Source organism: Amblyraja radiata, chromosome 18 (assembly GCF_010909765.2).
Source record: "Amblyraja radiata isolate CabotCenter1 chromosome 18, sAmbRad1.1.pri, whole genome shotgun sequence".
Lineage (NCBI taxonomy): Eukaryota > Metazoa > Chordata > Chondrichthyes > Rajiformes > Rajidae > Amblyraja > Amblyraja radiata.
In genome coordinates, this window is record NC_045973.1 from 25,441,819 (window position 1) to 25,463,526 (window position 21,708).

Below are 21,708 nucleotides of genomic sequence, written 5' to 3' on the forward strand. Positions count from 1 at the left end.
GCACAACCATGTTTCTGCACCATCTGAGGCTGGCAATGATCAACAGGGACGTCACACGAGGCCTGACATTCAACAAGTCACTGCATCTATTTTAATGCATGGGGTGTTGCTAGTGAAGGAATTAACGCAAAGCTTCATTTGGCACGTGGGACTCGGATATTGTGGAATGAAGAGCAGGACTGGCAATCGATGACCCAGGGAATAGTATTTCCAGGCAAGGAATAAGTAGGAATAAAATGGGAGGAGATATTATTGCACTATTTGTCATAGACTGCATTGCTTTGGTATTGAGGGAGAATCCTAGAGAAGGCTCCTGAAACCAGTCCACAAGGGTAGAGATTAGAAACAAACAGGGTGTTGTCACTTCACTGGGCATCGGTGGTGGGGATGATGCTGGAGAATTATTAAAGAAGTAATAACGGCGCATTTGGATAGCAGTAAAAGGATTGGTCCACGTCAGCATGGATTTATGAAAGGGAAATCCTGCTTGACTAATCTTCAGGAATTTTTTGAGGATGTGACAAGTAAAATGGATGAAGCAGTGGATGTAGTGTATCTGGACTTTCAGAAAGCCTTTGAAAAGGTCCACACAGGAGATTAGTGGGCAAAATTAGAGCACATGGTATTGCACATCTTCCTGCACCTATTTTCTATGTTTCTATGTATCACAGACCTCCCAACAGAAGAGAGAGGAGCAGATTGTGGCAATAAACACAGCGTCACCCTACCGTAGGAATTAAACCTCCCAACATTTTTACTGGGATTTAAAATCTCTGAGGGGGAGAAACGTTTGAGGTTCATCAAGGAGAACGTTTTTCCAGTCTATAGGTGTAGCAAGGTGGGAAGGAGCATTACTAGGGAATATAGCTGGTCAGCAGGAGTGTAGTGGGGATGGACCTGATGCAAGTTGATCATACTATCCCAACGTTTGCAGATGGGATGTGGAGAGCAGTGTTATCCCGATAAGAATAATTAGATGAATAAGGTGAAGGATTGTCGAACAGGGTCTGAGGAGTATGTGTGTCCACATCGGTGCCTGCATTTGAGCTACGCTCCCTACAAGCATCGGAGGAACCTGTGCAGGAGACTGCCTCACAGTAACGAGGTGGGAGAACAGCATGCAGACCACGAGGACAAATTGGACAGAATATCTGCTGAACGAGTGTTGGATTCTATGTGTAAACTACATGATTGGCTGACAAATAAAGGCTACCCCATTCTAAGGTATGGAAAATCAGCCAAAATGTATAAAAATGGCCGTTATTAAAATCTGACAATGTGCACTTTAACCACATGTGATTTTTTTTAAATTACAAATCTCAAATTGTGGAGCACAGAGGCAAATAAATAAATGATGGGTCTATGTCCCAAACATTATGGAGGGCACTGTATGTGGATAGGAAATGTTTAGAAGGGTATGGCCAAATGCGGGCAGGTGGGACTAGAGTAGATGGAGCATCTTGGCATGGGTAAGTTGGGCCGAAGGGACTGCAGAAGTAAACCTTTAGTATCGCAAAGCTAATGGGATACTTGACACAACATCGATGCAAACTCAGTGTGTTTAACACATTGATATACTTATCATCAAAAGTCGTCTCCTTTGTGCATTACATGCAGACCTGATGATTAACACAATGATTGACTTAACCCTTTGTACATTATTTTGGTTGTGCCGACTAACGTTGGAGATGTGATCATCGCCTTTGATTGAGGCACGTCTCCCCTTGAACTAGTAAAGTAAACCAACTGCTGATGGTTAAAGATTCAAGGCCTTGAGTCTCATTACAGATCGAGACTTTGACAGTGCTGTGTGACTCTATGAATTGGTTAGTAGGAGTGTCACCACAATAGGAACACAGCAGCCGGTGATCTGAGTGGACGAGTTAGCAACAGGAACCACACATGGTGGGTGGGTGGTAGATACTTATAGTTGGTTACCAGAGGCTAGGTCAACTCTTCTTGCGTTAGTTCACCCTGTTGTAGGTGTGACTGTCGTAGTTCTGATGGTTTGTATTGTGAGTTTGTTTTGTCAGCAAGGTGAATGTACGCTGCAACGATGGAGCTGAGTGGGCTGATCTGAGATGTGGAGGGTGGCCTGTGATACACGAGAACACGAGCAGCAGCCATGTGCTTTGATCACGTTACCGACACCGTCACCGATCTGGTTATGTCACAAATCCAATTTGGTCACGTTACTGGCATGGTCAGGGACCCAGAGGGGAGATGCAGTCAAGGGGTGTCAGGTATCCCCCAGGTCTGGGAGCGAGAGACTCACAGACTTGGGGGGGGGGGGGGGAGGATGAAGTTTCAGGTTCAGATTCGGAGTGCAGAGAGTGAGTGACCTTGAGTGGTGTCAGTGGGGCACTGTGCAACAGATACATCTTGTCATTTGCGGCAAATGACGGTCATTAAGACAGAGAGATGATGTCGCGGGTGGCAGCAAAGATAATCTGGGAAGTGGGAAAACATGCACACGACTTCCAACCCTAGCATTAGCTGCGTCAAAATGTGCAGGGAACCTGGAGCGTATAAAATATGGGGCAGATAGAGAGGATAAGGGGGGGGGGGGCAGATAGAGAGGATGGGGGGGGGGCAGGAGGAGGGGGCAGATAGAGAGGATGAGGGGGGGGGCAGGAGGAGGGGGCAGATAGAGAGGATGGGGGGGGGGGCCAGAGGAGGGGGCGAGGAGGGGAGGGTGAGGAGGAGGGGTCAGGTGCAGGGGGTGGGTGAGGGGGGCAGGCGGAGGGCTTGAGGGTGAGGGGTGAACTAGTGGAGGGGCAGAGGGGGTGAGAGGGGTGCAGCACTTACCTCACCCTTTGGGTACCGGTATCTGTACTTGTCCTGGTCTCTCAGCGCAAACTCCGCCGGGTAGTTCTGCTGAATCTCCTCGTACATCATCTCCTCACACACCCCCTGTGGGAGAATCACAAATGAATAGACGCGAGCCAGCCAGGCCGAAGCAACAACCCCCCCCCCCCCCATGCGTTACTGCAATCTCCCCCCCACCACATCACTGCAACCTCTGCACTACATCAATTCAACCTCCACCTCCCCACTCATGGACACCCTCCCACTTTACTGCACCCCCCTACCTGCCGTATCACACCACCCCACCCACCCGTCACTGCACTCTCCACCCACACATCTCCTTCACCCCCACCCCCGCCCACTGTTCAGACATTCCCGGGAATCTCCCATATCCAGGACGTCCATTCCCAGGCCGGGGGCCAATGTACACAGGAGGAGAGCTCACTGCTTACTGACAACTGCTCCCACAGCAAACACGTCTCAGCTCACGCACAAAGCCCAGATTCACTTCTGCATTGCTCCGTTTCCCAGTGAACTTAAAACAAAGTGCCCTTTGTACACTATGTGTAATGGTTAACTATTGAGCTGATGAGACGACAGGCTGATTACACACTGATCCGTGACCGTCGGAGAGGAAGTGCCCGTCTCTGGTACACTGGCCACCTCTTCCAGTTGCCCCTCATGTGGAAATCTCTGACACCTGTCCTTGAATTACATTTCCCACTCACTGGCGCTTTCACTAATGACACAGAGTCACAGATTCCGGGGCCAGGAAACACACTGGTACTCACCGCATCAATTTCGTTCACCGCTTTCCACTGCTCGTAAGGCACGTGCAGCGCCTCAGCAGTCTGTATCGTCCGCTTCATCTGGCTCGTCCACACCTTCAGATCCTTTATATTCTGATCCTGGATGAAATTCCCCAAGGATTTGGCAAACTAGAAACATAAGCAAAGACATGTGAAGCATGATGTCTTACCGCTGGAGACTCTGTGGGTTTCAGTGGCTGGAGGGTTAAGTGAGTCCACTGTGCAAACTTTTATCAATGTTGGGTAGAGCTCTGAGGGCTCAACCTGATCTGAAGCTCGGGTGCGACCAGATGCACTGAGATCTCCGCTGCAAAAAGAGCGAGTGCCCAGCAGTGGTAAAGTCTGTCAGTAGTTTATACTGGAAGCTTTCAACAGAACATCTCACATCAGCTGAACACATGACAATGTTGTTGCACAAACAACATGTGAGGCAACATTGAACTGTCTGATTGTCACGTGTGATAGTTCAAACTGCGTTTGTGTGCTGCACATAAAGCCTATTGCTGAATCCAGAAGGAACGATACAGTGGCTTCATAGAGGTGCATGGAATATAGATCAGTCCAGCATATTGACAGACCTTTGGCTCATGAGCTCTGTACCCTTGTGTCACGTTCAGGACAATAATCTAGGTCTTAATGTTGCAAAACAAAATAATTGGTAATTAACCCAAGGATGACTGAATGGCCTAATTCTGCTCCGATGTCCAATGGTCTTGTAGTTCAGGTAGACAGCTTGTTCAGCATGGATGAGTTGGGCTTGATCAGTGCTGTATACCCTGTGCTCCAGCTAGTCTACATGACCCCACTAAACTCCTTCACTGTAATCAGTTTACACTCACTCAGTTTCAAAGCAAAAGGATTTGAGTATAGGAGCACGGAGGTTCTACTGCAGTTGTACAGGGTCTTGGTGAGACCACACCTGGAGTATTGCGTACAGTTTTGGTCTCCTAATCTGAGGAAAGACATTCTTGCCATAGAGGGAGTACAGAGAAGGTTCACCAGACTGATTCCTGGGATGTCAGGACTATCATATGAAGAAAGACTGGATAGACTCGGCTTGTACTCGCTAGAATTTAGAAGATTGAGGGGGAATCTTATAGAAACTTACAAAATTCTTAAGGGGATGGACAGGCTAGATGCAGGAAGATTGTTCCCGATGTTGGGGAAGTCCAGAACAAGGGGTCACAGTTTAAGGATAAGGGGGAAATCTTTTAGGACCGAGATGAGAAAAACATTTTTCACACAGAGAGTGGTGAATCTCTGGAATTCTCTGCCACAGAAGGTAGTTGAGGCCAGTTCATTGACTATATTTAAGAGGGAGTTAGATGTGGCCCTTGTGGCTAAAGGGATCAGGGGGTATGGAGAGAAGGCAGGTACAGGATACTGAGTTGGATGATCAGCCATGATCATATTGAATGGCGGTGCAGGCTCGAAGGGCCGAAAGGCCTACTCCTGCACCTATTTTCTATGTTTCCTCACCGAGTCAGCAAGAAGTCTGTTGGCAGAGTGACTGAGTTTGCTGTTGTTTTGCGGTCCGTGGTACCCACTGGGGCTGAGGCCAGAGACAATGCTGTGCAGTGGGGAGCATCAGACGGTCCCAGACTTACCTGCTTGCCCCGAGTGGACAGGCCCGAGTCGCCACCGATCCTGCCCATCAGGTTCAGATCACTTTCGCCATGACGACAGAGGTAGATTGAGCGCGGAGTTATGTGGATGTTCATGAGGTAGTAGACAATTTTGCTCTGGATGTGATCCAGTACATGGTTGACAAGGTAGCGCCTTCCGACATCCATGATTTTAATAAAAGAAAGATCCCTTTGAGAGAAAGATGAGAATTAGTCATACGCTGTCACGAGAGTCACACACATCCTCAAACAGACTCACGGCCACAAACCCTGACACCGAGCAGTGGATTGAAGGGTAGCATTGACATGAGACAGGACAGAGTGGTCAACGGAGCGCACGGTGGGTTTTTCCTGGGGCTGTGTATCACGGCTCCCCCACCGGCTAACAAACCAGACAAGGAGTCAAGGAGCAACAGTTCTAGCACCAACACCGCGGTACACGGCTGGTTACAGGGCTGACTATATGTGGAAGATGGAGGTCTTGGCCACAGATGTGAAATAGATGTTTACTGTATAATGTACAAATGTGCTGCTGCAGAAAGGGATATATTAAAGGATAGGGGGGGGATAAAGAGCAGCAAGTGGACGAGGAAGATGAATCTATACAAAAGGTGGAGAAGATGATTGGACTGAAAACTGATGTTTGTCAAATATCTTTCAGTGCTGTTGAATTCTATGAACAGAGCTAACGTACTTATCAGACACTTCATCCAATGACTCGTACGTGTTCTGATAACACTCTATCCTTTTCAGGAAATCAGCTATTGCTTCATCGTTGTTGCAGTCGCTGTAGTCTGGGCTCCCCAACTTTACTTGCTAAAAGAAGCAAATTTGAATGACTAATAAAACAGAACCATACAGGACATGAACAGACCCTTCGGCCCACAATGTCTATGCCGAATATGATACCAACTCTTATCTGCCACATACCATTCATTCCTTGCATGTCCATGTGCCTATTGAAAAGTTTCTTAAACGCCACTATTGGATCTGCCTCCACCACCACCCCCGACAGCACGTTCCAGGCACCCACCGCCCTCTGTGCAAAAACAAAACTTGCTCCACATATCACCTTTAAAGTTTTCCCCTCTCACCTTAAATCAATGCCCTCTCGTACTTCATTTTCCATTCTGGGGTAAACAGGTTCTGCCCTATCTATGCATCTCATAATTTTATATACTTCTATTAAACCTGGCGATCCAGGGAAAACAGTCCAGTCAGTCCAATCTCCCCCTCTCCAAAGCCTGTACATCCTTCCTGTAACGGGGCGATCAGAACGTCACGCAATTCTCCAAATGCAGCCTAACCAAAGTCCTATAAAGCTGCATCAACACTTCCTAACTTTAATACTCAATGCCCTGACCAATGAAAGCAATTATACCATGCCTTCTTTACCACGCTATAGTGTTGCCACTTTCAGGGAGTTATGGACAAAATCCCTCTGCACATTAATGTAGCTATGGGTAATGCCATTAATTGTATATTTTCCCCTTACATTTGACCTCCCAAAGTGCAACACCTCACACTTGCTCGGGCTCAACTCCATCTGCCATTACTCCGCCCATTCCTGTCGTTGATTCCTCTGTATACTTTGACAACCTTCCTCAATTTGGAAAGAGAAAGACTTATCAACGATCACAAATGTACACAGATTTCATGATTGATTTGGTTAGTTTAGAGATACAGCGTGGAAACAGGCCCTTTGGCACACCGAGTCAACGCTGACCAGCAATCACTGTACAATAGTTCTATCTTACACACTCGGAACAATTTACAGAAGCCAATTAACCTACAAACCTGTATGTCTATAGAATGTGGTAGGAAACCAGAGCTCCCGGTGAAAATCCACGTGGTCACAGGAAGAACGTACAAACTCAGTACAGAAGCACCTATAAGTCAGGATCAAACCCGGGTCTGGTGCTCTACCGTTGCGCCACTATGCTGTCTTAATTGGAGCTTTATAAAGTCAAGCCAACGCAGCCAGGTCTGTAACTTTAGGCAGCAGAGGATGTTCCCACAGGGCAATGAGAGGCTCAGCTTTCTCATGATCAAGATGGTAAAAGAGTCGACTGCACGAAGCAACGTGCATGAGTGAGTGAGCTCCCCATCACAGATGGAACAGGTTCACCTGGAACCGACGGCTCTCAGAACGATGAACTAACTCCTCCTCAGCTCATTCAGGATAATTTCATGAACACTAGCGTACAGAAGAGTGGCTAGAAAAGTTATTAAATGTTTTAAGTGTCAACATATTACACCCCTGACCAGGCAATCATCTTGTGGGAACATTTTGATCTTAAATATATATTTTAATAATTATTTATTTAAATTATTTGCTGGTTTTCTCTCACACTTCATGGCAGGAAATAACAATGTATAAACCCCACGTTCGAGCGCCTGCAGTTAGGCAAGAGGAACTTAAGTAAACATTGGTCCCTTGCAATGCCAGTCTGAGAAATTAATAATGATAAATAGAACTGAGGCAGATTCTAAATAATTAATCTGGATTAGTCTTCACATTGAAAGTACACCAATAACGAGAGAATTTCACTGTACCTAGGTACATGCGACAATAAAGTATAATTGAATCATTGAGAATACAGGGGCTCTAGCGGGGAGGGGGGGGGTGGGAGGGGGGAGGGCGACTAAGAACAATCTCAACAGAAAAGAAATACACTACAAACTCACAGCACAAACTGAGAAACCCCATGGCCTTTTCCAGTGCTTGCAGGGATATGGATGACCGGCTGTAATCTACTAACATTCCCTGGGTTTTGCTAAGGGAAATGTAACGGCACTATTCAAGACAGGAGGGAGACAGCGAGCAAGGAACTGCAGCCCAGTCAGTGTACCTGCAGTTCGTGGGAATACACTGGAATCCATTACTGAGATGGCAATAGTGGGGCATTCAGAAATAGTAATATTATAGTGTGTACATGGTTTATGAAGGGGAAGTCGTGTAAGACACATTGGCTAGCTGTTTGAGGATGCCACAAACGCATGGATTTGGGCGGGCCAGCTGTAGTGGATCTGGATTTCCAGAGGCATCTGATAAAGTGCGCATCAAAGGTTAGAGCGTGGCAAGAATGCATGGGTCTTTGGGATGGGTGGAGGGAAGGTAATACATTGGTCATTGGCATAGACTAACTAAGAGAATACAGTTGGGATCGATGGTTCTTAGACTGGTGATGGGAAACTGGCTGGTTCAACAGGGGTCAGCGCTGTGGCCTCAACTGTTTACAATCTACATTCGTGACTTGATGAAGAAACCGAGTATACTGTGCTCAAATCTGTGACAATACAAAAAAGTGAGGGGGTTGGCAGATTGTGAGGAAAACATAGAAGTCATTCCCCCATTTAAAACCAAATCATTCAACACATTCAAAAATAATGTATTTCTAGTCCTTAGAGCAAGAGGTAGCAAGGGACACAGGACTAAACTAGACCATGGTACTTAAACCGAATGCAGAATAGGTGAGAGGGACTGAATGGTCTCCTGTTCCTATTCTGTGTTTGTTCAACATGACACATGTCCAATACTTTCACACTTGCTCCATGCATACTTCTCAAAGCCTTCCCTTGCAATACAGCTTGAACCCACTATGCAATACTGCTGTTTTACACATCCAGCATTTATTCATCCCTTAGCACAGGAAACCCTCAATCACACTTCTCCAGCACCATGTAACACTCCACAGCCGTACATGGCGATCAGTGCGCTACAAGACGCAAGATCACTCAATCGGAGCCAGCAGTAACTCACCACGATGTTTGTCTCAATGACCTCGGGATCTTCACACACTGATTCCACAAAGAACACCTTGGCAGATCGGCATGGTGAGGGGGAGAAAGGGTTTAATTAAGAAATTACTATTCTTCCATTTCTAACAAAGTCAAAGTGAATGGAAAACAAAACTGCAATATTTGATTCCCACACTTAAATGGAAAAAAATTATTCGTGAAATATTACCAATAGTGTCATAGATCTATACAGCACAGAAACAGGCCCTTTTGTATCACATTCAGTCTAACAGCAGCCTGTTCTCACAGCCTGCTTGCTTCATCACTCTCCCAACTCATCCCTCCCCTCCACACCCAGTGGACCCCCGCTCCCACCTCCCCCCAACCATCAGCACATGCTGCACTTTAATCTCACAATGAAGCAGGACACGAAGGGACAGGGAGAAACATGGGGCAGGAGTTGTTGGTTTGATAAAGGATTTTACTGATAACAAAGGTAGACAAAAATGCTGGAGAAACTCAGCGGGTGAGGCAGCATCTATGGAGCGAAGGAATAGGTGACGTTTCGGGCGTGACGTGACTACTGGTCTGAAGAAGGATCTCGACCCGAAACGTCACCTATTCCTTCGCTCCATAGATGCTGCCTCACCTGCTGAGTTTCTCCAGCATTTTTGTCTACCTTCGATTTTTCCAGCATCTGCAGTTTTTTGTTATACGCTACTGATAACAAAGAACAGTTAACATTGGCTCTACCTTGTGGCAGCTCAGAGAAGCACAGGAGTCTGACGGGCTGAATCACTTCACTCTCAGGTATAATGGCCGACACCAATCCACTTCCCTATGGACAGCATGTGCCTTCTCACATTGCTCAGGTATTTAAACTACCCAGTTCTTGAGTAAATATGGTACATTTCTAGGGATGGGTTTGGCAGGCTTGGCTCCTGGTTAGATTAGAGTCAGGAGCAGACACAGGATAGTTTACAATCCCACAGGCAGCACCATACTGCCGGTCAACATTCCCCACCACTACTAACCTTGTACCCGTTCTGCTCTGCAAAGTTGATGATTATTTCTCTTCGTTCACGCGTAGTGTTTGTGGCATCGAAGACCTGTTGAGAGATTATTCAGTCTTCAGTATGAATGGGAGGTGGGGAGCTAGACGGAAGATAGCATCCAGCCAGGTTAGTTACGGTCTAACCTGCACAAGCAGTGGGACTGAGGCAACAATTTCAGAGGATCAGTTAAAGCAAAGGCGCAAGAATAACGAGGCTACTACTGATGGGAGAGCACAGGGAACTAGATGACCACAGAACACATTAATGATCAAGGTGGAAGTCAGTGCAGAACTGGGGTCTAAATATGTCTGGGTACAATGTCGGAATAAGGAAGGGAAGAAAGGAGGGTCAGGTAGAGTGGCAAGCAACACTGATGAAGGAAATTATTGCAGTTCAACTGGGAGGATCTATTTATTAAAAGCAATCATAAGATTCCAGTGTCCACTCTGTTGACTGGCAATTTATGGAATGCTCACAAGGAAATCAGAGCTGTAGTGAAAAACGGGACATACAACTAAATATATTCAAAGACACTTTGGAAATGTGTTCAGAACTTTCTTTACCGAGCATGTTTCTGGCTCAGTGAGGAAACCAAGCAGAGGAAGGGCAGGGCAGTGCTCACAGTATTATGGACCTCTCTATAATTTTTTTTTTTTTTTAAATTAATTAATAGAGAAAGGTAAATTCTACAGGATGAGAACACATCACTGTGATGACACTGAATAGTGGAACAGGCTTGAGGGGCCGAGTGGCTCCTGTTTTATGTTCTTTGTTACCCACAGTTCAAGGACTGCGCGCAGTGTGGTCACACTGGTTGCTAGGGAGGAACGGAATGTTGGCAGGACGGTAAAACTGGTAACAAGACTGTATATACTAGGAACTTATATTTCAGAATACAGGCGAGGTGGAGATATAGTTGTGTTTAAAATATGACAGCCGAGATAAAGGAGAGTGAAGTAAAGAAAGAGGGCAGGGATTCAAGTAATTGGTAGACTGATTATTGGGGAAAGGAGGAAATGTTTTTCAAGGATAGGTGGCCGGTGTCTGGAACTCTCAGCTGGAAAGTGTGGGCGGTGGAAACCCGATTAAACAGTGAGGACGTGCCCGTGCCCGTGCCCGTGCTGGGGCGAGTACACTGAGCACCTCTTTGTGCTGAACGGCTCCTGTTACAGCTTGATTCTCTGAACAATTCACTGCAGAATAAGTACTCAGCATACCTAGGGATGTAGAGATTGGCTAATCGCTGGACGAGGGAAGTGGCTGGAGAAATAGTGCGTGCACTAGTTATGACCTTCCAAATTCCTCACATTCTGGAAAGATTCCAGGAGATTGGATAACTGAAAATATAATGATCCTATTCAAAATAAAGGAGGCAGATCAGTAAACTGTTGGATAGTTTGCCTGACCTTGGGTAAGTCCTTGGGTAGATATTGGAATCTATATTGTGGTTAGATAGTTAGAAAATCAATGAGTCAACATAGTTTTATGAAGGAAATGACATCTGACAAATGTCTTAGAGCTCTGAGAAGGTAACAAGGTTGGATAAGGAGCACTCGCAGATCCAAAGGGCTTCCGCAAGATGCCACCAACCTCATAAACAGAGAAACGTAGACACAAGGAACTGCAGTTGCTGGTTTACAAACAAAATACACAAGGTGCTGGAGGAACTCAGCAGGTCAGGCAGCATCTTTGGAGAACACAGGCGGAAGAAGAGTCCTGACCAAAACATCACATCACAGGATTGGCGGGTAGCAAACGTAACCCCACTTTTTAAGAAGGGAGGGAGAGAGAAAACGGGGAATTACAGACCAGTTAGTCTAACATCGGTAATGGGGAAACCGCTAGAGTCAGTTATTAAAGATGGGATAGCAGCACATTTGGAAAGTGGTGAAATCATTGGACAAAGTCAGCATGGATTTACAAAAGGTAAATCATGTCTGACGAATCTTATAGAATTTTTCGAGGATGTAACTAGTAGCGTGGATAGGGGAGAACCAGTGGATGTGGTGTATCTAGACTTCCAGAAGGCTTTCGACAAGGTCCCACATAAGAGATTAGTTTACAAACTTAAAGCACACGGCATTGGGGGTTCAGTATTGATGTGGATAGAGAACTGCTGGCAAACAGGAAGCAAAGAGTAGGAGTAAACGGGTCCTTTACACAATGGCAGGCAGTGACTAGTGGGGTACCGCAAGGCTCAGTGCTGGGACCCCAGCTATTTACAATATATATTAATGATCTGGATGAGGGAATTGAAGGCAATATCTCCAAGTTTGCGGATGACACTAAGCTGGGGGGCAGTGTTAGCTGTGAGGAGGATGCTAGGAGACTGCAAGGTGACTTGGATAGGCTGGGTGAGTGGGCAAATGTTTGGCAGATGCAGTATAATGTGGATAAATGTGAGGTTATCCATTTTGGTGGCAAAAACAGGAAAGCAGACTATTATCTAAATGGTGGCCGACTAGGAAAAGGGGAGATGCAGCGAGACCTGGGTGTCATGGTACACCAGTCATTGAAAGTGGGCATGCAGGTGCAGCAGGCAGTGAAGAAAGCGAATGGTATGTTAGCTTTCATAGCAAAAGGATTTGAGTATAGGAGCAGGGAGGTTCTACTGCAGTTGTACAGGGTCTTGGTGAGACCACATCTGGAGTATTACGTACAGTTTTGGTCTCCAAATCTGAGGAAGGACATTATTGCCATAGAGGGAGTGCAGAGAAGGTTCACCAGACTGATTCCTGGGATGTCAGGACTGTCTTATGAAGAAAGACTGGATAGACTTGGTTTATACTCTCTAGAATTTAGGAGATTGAGAGGGGATCTTATAGAAACTTACAACATTCTTAAGGGGTTGGACAGGCTAGATGCAGGAAGATTGCTCCCGATGTTGGGGAAGTCCAGGACAAGGGGTCACAGCTTAAGGATAAGGGGGAAATCCTTTAAAACCGAGATGAGAAGAACTTTTTTCACACAGAGAGTGGTGAATCTCTGGAACTCCCTGCCACAGAGGGTAGTCGAGGCCAGTTCATTGGCTATATTTAAGAGGGAGTTAGATGTGGCCCTTGTGGCTAAGGGGATCAGAGGGTATGGAGAGAAGGCAGGTACGGGATACTGAGTTGGATGATCAGCCATGATCATATTGAATGGCGGTGCAGTCTCGAAGGGCCGAATGGCCTACTCCTGCACCTAATTTCTATGTTTCTATCACCTATCCATGTTCTCCAGTGATTCTGCCCGACCCGTTGAGTTACTCCAGCACTTGTGTCTTTTCTCATAAACCGAGAGTTGTGTATGTGGCCTTGTCAGCCTCCCTACCACCTACCACCCCCCACCCATCCGGCCTCCAATCACTTCTCGCTGTCTCGGGAAAGGAGACAACATAATCAAGAACCACTCACCCCATTATTCCCTCTTGGCCTCTCTCCTGTTGGGCAGAAGATACAAAAGCTTGAAAGTATGTACCACCAGGAACAGCTCCTTCAAACGACTCAACAACACTGTCCTCATTTCAGGGTATATCTCCCAACCCACCTCCGTGTGGCCCTTACACTTTAAAAAAAAATCTGTGCACCTTCTCTGTAACACTATATATTGCACTTATTTTTTATTTGCACTGCCTGTTGTACGTGTGTGGCTTCACTGTACTCATGTAGAGTATAATCTGTCTGGATTGTATGCAAATAAAGCATTTCACAGTATCTTGGTACATGTGACAATAATATTTTCTTACCAGCAGCAAACTTGGCATTGAGGGCAACATGGAGATTGGCTAACTGAAAGAAACACTTTCGGGCTATAACTGGGCTAACACAGGGATCAGAGCTGGTAGCTGCACTATGAAAGACTCCAACAAGGGAATCAAATGTAGTGTTGCCCCGTTTGCTTATGAAAGATGAACGGAAAAGCAAATTGTGAAGCAGTCAGATAATTCTGATGAGGATATAGATAAAGTAGATGGGCAAAATTTGATGATGGAGTATAATGTTAAGAAATGCAGAATGTTCTATAAATGGAGAGAGAATGGTCCTGTACAGCAAGTATTGAGGAAGACAAGTGAGGAGGATGGAGCTCTAAAGTTGGGAATACTTACTGTAACTGGTATTGAGACCAGACGGAGTTGTGTGAGCCATGTGTTGCAGTTCTGAGTAGATTCACTAGATTTGATTACTGATATGAAACAGCTGCCTTAAGGGTGATCACACTTAAGATTGGAAGGACTGTCTCGCATTTCCTGCTGGTGAGAAGCTGGAACTGGGAGGGGAATCGTTTCAGAAGAACAGGTCACCATTAAGACAGCAATGAGAAGGAATTTTGTCTCTGAAAGAGATCATGAATCTTTGGAGTTTTCTACCCAAGGGAATTCGAACATTGAATTACTACTACATTCAGGCCCAGGTACTAGTGCTGCAGGAACAGGCAAGAGAGAACTCACTGCATGACAGAGCAGGCTCTGAGGGTCATCGGGTCGCCTCCTGCTCTGGATTTTTATCTTGTTCTCATACAGTACTTGGGGTCAAGATGTAGCCTGCTCCTCATGGCTGGAGTGAATGCTGAAGATCCCATGCTGTGGCCAACAAGACCAAGTTCTCCCAGTCTCCTCGCTAATGCCAAACAACTGTGAATAGTCATTCACAACCTTTCTATTGATTGGATCTTGATGAGGCAAAATCAGGATCTTGAACTGATGGTGATTCTCAGTATGTAAGCTACTGAGTGACTTGATAACGAGTCTGCCCTGTTTCTGCATCACTTACCGCAACCTGGCCACCTTCCGTGTCCAGGTATCTCTTCACATCGCTCAGTGCTCTTGATGCACACTGTCTACAGAAAGACAAACATTGGGCAATCAGCCAACATCCTAAACGTCACCACCATCATTCAATAGCAAATGTGGACAATAAGAAAGGTGCAGCGTTCGTGCTGCCTGTTACCTTCGGATCAGCAAACCCTCCTTGTTATCAGGGAGGAAAAACTCAAAAGATTTATACGTCTTCAGTACATCCCGCCGATACTGACCCACGTTAAATGCTGTGAAGGAATGAGTTACAAATCTTAGACACTCGATACCAAGGAATCACTGCATTTGCAAGTCTGTCACATACCTCAAATACTGATACCACCTCATTCATATTTTATCTCACTGATGTGAAATTTCTCAGAGGGACGACCTGATAGAAGCATCTAAAATCATGAGAGGTTAGGGGTTAGGGTAGACAGTCAGAACCTTTCTCCCACCCTGTACGTCCCCATCCCAAGGTGGAAGTGTCAAATATGAGAGGGAAATGGATCATTTTCAGGCAGGGGAGATGAGTTTAACTTGACACCATGGTCAACACAGACATGGTGGGCTGAAGGGCCTGCCCCTGTACTGTACTGTTCCGTTCTGTTCTGTTCTATGGTTTTAAAACCCACAGATCTGAAAACCGTATGCTTTTATTTCTTAGATAAGCCGACCATTTATGATCTTCTCAAACAGTTTATGGAATCAATGCATCGCACATCAAATACAATTGCACTGAACTTTGAAATATGGAGGAGTGTTAAAACCCGATTCATCATACATGACCTTCCTTCAATAAATCAAAGACAGTCTTTGTTAAACTTTCCTTTCAAACTGCTAATAGATATTGGCACTGTATGCCAATAATTTTCCCATGCTTACGTTAGGGTGACTGGCCTGTAATTACTTGATCCTTCCCTTTCTCCTTTTAAACAACATCACCATGTTAATTGTCTTCTAGTCTCATAACCTGAGGACTGTAAAACGATATGCCTGACGATTCTTTTAAATTTTCTAACATCATAAATAATAGAACAAAACATAGAGCATAGACCAGTACAGCAAAGGAACAGGTCCTTCGGCCCACAATGTCTGTGCCAAACATGATGCCAAGTTAAACTAATCTCCTCTGCCTTCAAGTATCCATTCCCCTCCAATCCATGTGCCTATCTAAAAACCTCTTAAAATGTTATCTTATCTGCTTCTACCCCCCCCCCCCCAAAATTATTTGTCACATACGCATACGAGATGTGCAGTGAAATTAAAAGTGGCAATGCCTGCAGATTGTGCACAAAAAAAAGACTACAAAATATAATAGAACATAATCAGTAATTACATATTTGTGAGAGAAAAAACAGCAATTTAAAAAAGACACAAAACAGTAAATTGGTGCAGTAAGTTAGTTCCTGGTGAGGTAAGAGTTTCCAGTCCTAATGGCCTCTGGGAAGCCTCTGTACATCAATGCAGTTAAGGATCTTACCATTAATTGTATACTTTCCCCTTTCATTCGACCTCCCAAAGTCAAGCACCTCACATTTTCCTGGATTAAACTCTATCTGCCATTTCTCCACCCGTAGCTGTAATTGATCTCAATCCTGCTGTATTCTTTGACACATTCTTTTCACTGACCACAACTCCACTGCTCATTTTGCATCTCTTCATTAAACATATTTCATGTTCCAGTTTTCTTCACTCCACATTACTATAGCATGAATACATTCTGACTGCCTTCAACCGTTGCCCCTTCCAGCCTTCTCAAGGAACGTACCTTTAGTAGGCACCCCAATCCAGTTGAAGTAACGGGTGAGTTTCTTCGAGATGTAGGTCTTGCCTCTGGCAGGGAGCCCCACCATTACGATGAGTGAAGGGGAGTTTGTCATGTGTGGAATCCATACTGAAATTACAACACAACACCCGATTATTAATCACAATAAAGCACAGAATAACCACTTGAAATCCCCTTTCCTTCCAAATGTTAATACGGTAATGATGCTTGAAAGCCCACACTGATCTGTCAGTTCAGTAGTGACTTGCTAGCAAGCCGAGCCTCAGCACTGAACCACCTTCCTGCCCTCAGCGATGGAAAGCCACACTGCTTCAATGAATTAGCCCCAAACACCCTGGTTCTGGTACCAGAGGTACAGAAGCAGCCCCACCTCTGGCCCAGCTACTTCAGTACAACACCACCATCTAACCAAACCACTTTCCACATCGTTAGGTATATTGTGCCACAAGATGCAAGACAATCCATTCTGTCCGTAACACCCAGAAAGCTGTCCGTGAAACATAGAAACATAGAAAATAGCAGGAGTAGGCCATTCGGCCCTTCGAGCCTGCACTGCCATTCAATATGATCATGGCTGATCATCCAACTCAGTATCCTGTACCCGCCTTCTCTCCATACCCCCTCATCCCTTTAGCCACAAGGGCCACATCTAACTCCCTCTTAAATATAGCCAATGAACTTGCCTCACCCACCCTCTGTGGCAGAGAGTTCCACAGATTCACCACTCTGCGTGAAAATAAAAATTCTCATCTCGGTCCTAAATATGATCATGGCTGATCATCCAACTCAGTATCCTGTGAAGCCAGAGCTGTGATCAGCATTGCTACCAGGCGACATTTCTTCACCAACTGGTTACTGACACCCTCAGGCTACTCAGCATCTGACCTGGCAAAAAAACTCAATAGCAGAGGCAAGAGGGACTGCCTTCAGTGTTTGACCAAGTATGGGGAAGCCTCGGTAAAACCAAAGGTGAAACACTCCCATGGCTGGAGTCATAACCATATTCCTCTGTGTAAGGTCATTAATCTGAGCAAGATTCCTTAGTGGATAGAACCAATTCAACCACCTTGTGCCGCTCCATCAGCAGGGGACTGTCACTGCTGACTCCACAATGCCCCGTTTGTAACTCCACAGATAACGAGACACTCCATGTCTGAATGAGAGTCTTAGATAGTAATCTAGTGCGGACTGATAAATGGCGACTAGCCCCCACGTGTCAGGCAGCCACCACCTGCAACCACACGTCATCCACCCTAACATTCACTGGTAGAACCACGACCAAAGCCAAAACGCAGGGGACAGGCACTGTAGATCAGAGACACAGCTAATATCTGCCACTCATACAGTGGCCATTAGATCGGGCAGAGGCTGGGAATTGTTATTGTGTTAAAAGATCTGTAAAACTGCAGCAATTAAGAATGTTATTGTTCTGTTGCCGGTACCTATGACAATTAAATACTCTAGACTCATGATCCCTTCCAAGTCCCAATAGACAATAGGTGCAGGAGTAGGCCTTTCGACCCTTCGAGCCAGCACCGCCATTCACTGTGATCAATGCTAATCATCCACAATCAGTACCCTATTCCTGCCTTCTCCACATACCCCTTGACTCCGCTGCCTTAAAGAGCTCTCTCTACCTCTGTCGCTCCATTATGTCTCACACCATCATGTCTTGGAAATATATTTAATTTGGGTCCAAATGCAGGAACTCTCTCCACCACAGGCAGGACTGTGAGTGCCCCTTTGCCGTGACAGGGGGCACACCAATACTCCCTCCTTTTACAGGCAACTCATATCTGTGATTAAGTCGGAAATGAAAGCAGAATCGTTACAAGCTCCGAGACCCAGGTCTTGTCAGGGCGAATGATCTGTGGTAACTGACATTCCCAGCCCGCCTACCAAACACTGATGCTGCCATCAATGGTGCCACTGCCTGCAAGCCCTTGCTTGCTCCTGTAATGAAACGACAAACAAGGCCACTATACTCCCTTTGTGTTATTCCCCAAATTCTGCCGGCACAAACATGTTTAATGGCAGCAAATTCGCATTAGCTGCATCTATTTGTAGAACGGCTATTAATTACCATCACGTGAACAGCTCGCTCAAGAGCAATAGCACCATATTTGCAATGGCCCATTACAGCCGCCGCCCCCCTCCCCCCATCGCCTTCGACTCCAGCCTACCCTCCTGCCTCCAGAACCCCCTCCCCATGTCCACTGCTCCATGACCCTTACTGTGGGAAAAAGACTGTGCATTCACCAAATCTATTCCTCTCATGATTTTATACACCTCTGTAAGATCATCTCTCAGCCTCCTGTGCTCCAAGGAATAAAGTCTCACCCTGCCCAACCTTTCAATATATCTCAGGCCCTCGAGTCCTTGCAATATCCTTGTAAATCTTCTCTGCACTCCTTCCAGCTTAATGACATATTTCCCAAAGCAGGGTGACCAAAACTGAACACAATAAATCTGCAGTTCCTTCCTACACAATAATTCAAGTGCAGCCTCAGCAACATCTAGTACACTTGTATCATAATGTTCCAACTTCAATACTGAGTGGAGACAAGGAACTGCAGATGCTGTAATCTTAAGCAAAAGGCAAAAAGTGCAAGAGTCAGTTAGCAGGTCAGCTAGCTCCTGATCGGTGATGTTTCTGGTTGGAACCCTTCTGCAGACTGATTCTATTCTAGATGCCCTTACTGATGCTAAAAGTCTTCTTTGCCACCTTATCTACCTGTGACACCACTTTCATAGAAACATAGAATTTCAGGGAACTATGTACCTGTACTTCTAGATCCCTCTACTCGACAACACTTCCCAGGGCCCCTCCATTCATTGTGAAGGTCTTGCCCTGGTTTGAATGAATGGATAAATTTATTGGCCAAGAATTCACATACAAGGAATTTGCCTTGGTGCTCTGCCCACAAGTGACATACAGTGACAGTTAGGAATGACACATAAAACATTAAACATTAATAATAAAACATTATCAATTAAACATGTGAATTAAATAAAATACCAGAGCAAAGGGAGGCTACAGATTTTTGGTTATTGAGTAGAGCTACTACTCGTGGAAAAAAAGCTGTTTTTATGTCTGACTGTGGCAGCTTTGACAGTCCGGAGTCACCTTCCAGAGGGAAGTGATTCAAAGAGTTTGTGGCCAGGGTGAGGGGTCAGAGATGATCTTACCCGCTCGCTTCCTGGCCCTTGCAGTGTACAGACTTCCCAAAATGCACCAGCTCACACATATCTGAATTAAACTCCATTTGCCATTACGCAACCCATTACATGTTAATTTTCCATAACCCTGCACAGACTTCAATCCTTTTGATTGAACATCAACATTTCCCTTCTCTCATCATTTTAAATCCACAATTTCCATTTTCTCTATTGATGGATAACTTCCCAGTTTCCTATTGTATTTCCTCACTTTGTCTACAATCTGTTGAAACCTCTTTGCATCTTTGTCACTACTCGCATTACCACGGGCTCCGTGTCATCGGTGGAAGTATTACACTGGGTTCCTTCAGCCAATTATTGACAGACATTGTGAATACTTGGGCCTTGCGCTACTCCATTGGTCAGTTTGCCAACCCATGAAAGACCCATTCATTCCTACTCATTGTCTGTCGTTTAACCACCTCTCAACCCATCCTCCCCCTGCTAACCCATCGTAAGAGAAAGCAACAGAAACATTAACTAATGATCACTGCAACTGCTGTGCTCGGTTCTCAGACAATAAGTTACAAATCACCCTTTCAGAAAAAGAAACATGCAGGTTTCACTTCAGTAGTATTCAAGGAAGCTGCTGGGCAGAGAGTGAGGTAGGCTGAGAGGTTGGAGGGTGGGAAAAATTACTGTAAAATGATGACTGTGCAAGGGAAGAGGTGGGTTGCAATGTGACAGACAGATGTTGTACACCTCAATAACGTCACTCCCTGGCCTCCTACTCTCCAATGAAAAAGTCCCAGCCTATCCAACCTCTCCCTGTAACTCAAGCCCGCAAGTGCAGGGAACATCCTGGTGAATCTCTTCTGCACTTTCGAAATTAATGACATTTAGATTTAAATGTATTATTGTCATATGAACTGAAGTAAAATGAAAATCTTTGTATTGCATGCTCTCTAAAGAGATCAGATAAACCATACATAGATACAATCAGCTGCGATGAAAGCAAGTGTGTCAAACACCTTCCTCACGGCACTGTCCACCTGAGTCGCCACATGCCCATGTACTCACGAATCTCTCTGTTCTGCAACATTTTGCCGTTTGCCTGGTGATTGGTAACCCGTCCTAAAAAAGGTGATAAGGAACATAGAACAGTGCAGCACAGGAACAGGCCCTTCAGCCCACGATATCTGTGCCAACTGCAATGCCAAATTAAGCCAATCCCATCTGCTTGCACATCATCCAAATCCCTCCACTCCCTGCCTGTTCACGTAAATCTGAAACATTCACATTATTTAGTACAGCAAGACAAGTATTTGTATAAAAAGTTAATAAAGTTAAAAACAAAATATTATTGTTACAATTGTCGTTTTAAAACTAGGATCCATCCTGACAAACCACTCAGTTGTATCCAGACCTTTGTCAAATGTCGTGTCGCGTGTTAGTGCCATTTTACAATTCATCGCTGCAGAGTCCTGGTTCAAAGATCAGTCCTGACAGAGGCAGTAGCTCAACATCAACACTTCCAAAGTCCCATAAATGTGAACCAGTGTGTGTTCCAGCTCAGCCACCAATAAACAGGAATTAAAACTATCGCAATGATGTATTAAACAATGTCAGGGTCATCATTGACAAAACTTGTTTTTTAAACCAGATTGAGAATTCCCTGCATCTGCAGCTGCCGCTCAGCAGCCACAGCACAGGAACGGGGAACACACTGGATGACTCTCCAATATTAACAATGCCAACAAGGAAATGAAATCCAGAACTATTCAATATTTCCAATCTTATCCGTCTTCTAAACATTGCTGTAATTGCTCACACACACGACAGAAGAGTATTGCATTATAAATTAATACACATTATTTTTAGAGAACTGTGCGGATATCGTAGAGCACAGACAGCAGGTGGATTCAGTTTAACAAGTACAGGTAAAGAG

The 21,708-nt window shown here is 45.3% G+C and overlaps 1 protein-coding gene across 5 annotated transcripts in view; it reads right to left on the reverse strand.

Annotated features, from left to right (window-relative positions):
- The window catches only part of pfkfb4 (6-phosphofructo-2-kinase/fructose-2,6-biphosphatase 4), a 55,322-nt gene that overhangs the window by 7,428 nt on the left and 26,186 nt on the right, over positions 1–21,708 (reverse strand). For 3 of the 5 annotated variants that reach the window (XM_033036910.1, XM_033036909.1, XM_033036908.1), the window contains 9 exons: positions 16,584–16,709; positions 14,967–15,063; positions 14,790–14,856; positions 10,018–10,092; positions 9,006–9,062; positions 5,937–6,058; positions 5,225–5,432; positions 3,600–3,746; positions 2,809–2,913 (listed from right to left, as the gene is read on the reverse strand). In XM_033036910.1, the coding sequence (XP_032892801.1) occupies positions 2,809–2,913; positions 3,600–3,746; positions 5,225–5,432; positions 5,937–6,058; positions 9,006–9,062; positions 10,018–10,092; positions 14,790–14,856; positions 14,967–15,063; positions 16,584–16,709 (1,004 nt within the window). Of the gene's footprint in view, positions 1–2,808; positions 2,914–3,599; positions 3,747–5,224; positions 5,433–5,936; positions 6,059–9,005; positions 9,063–10,017; positions 10,093–14,789; positions 14,857–14,966; positions 15,064–16,583; positions 16,710–19,383; positions 19,447–21,708 lie in introns of those variants that run through there. The other 2 variants (XM_033036911.1, XM_033036912.1) reach the window with 2 other exon arrangements.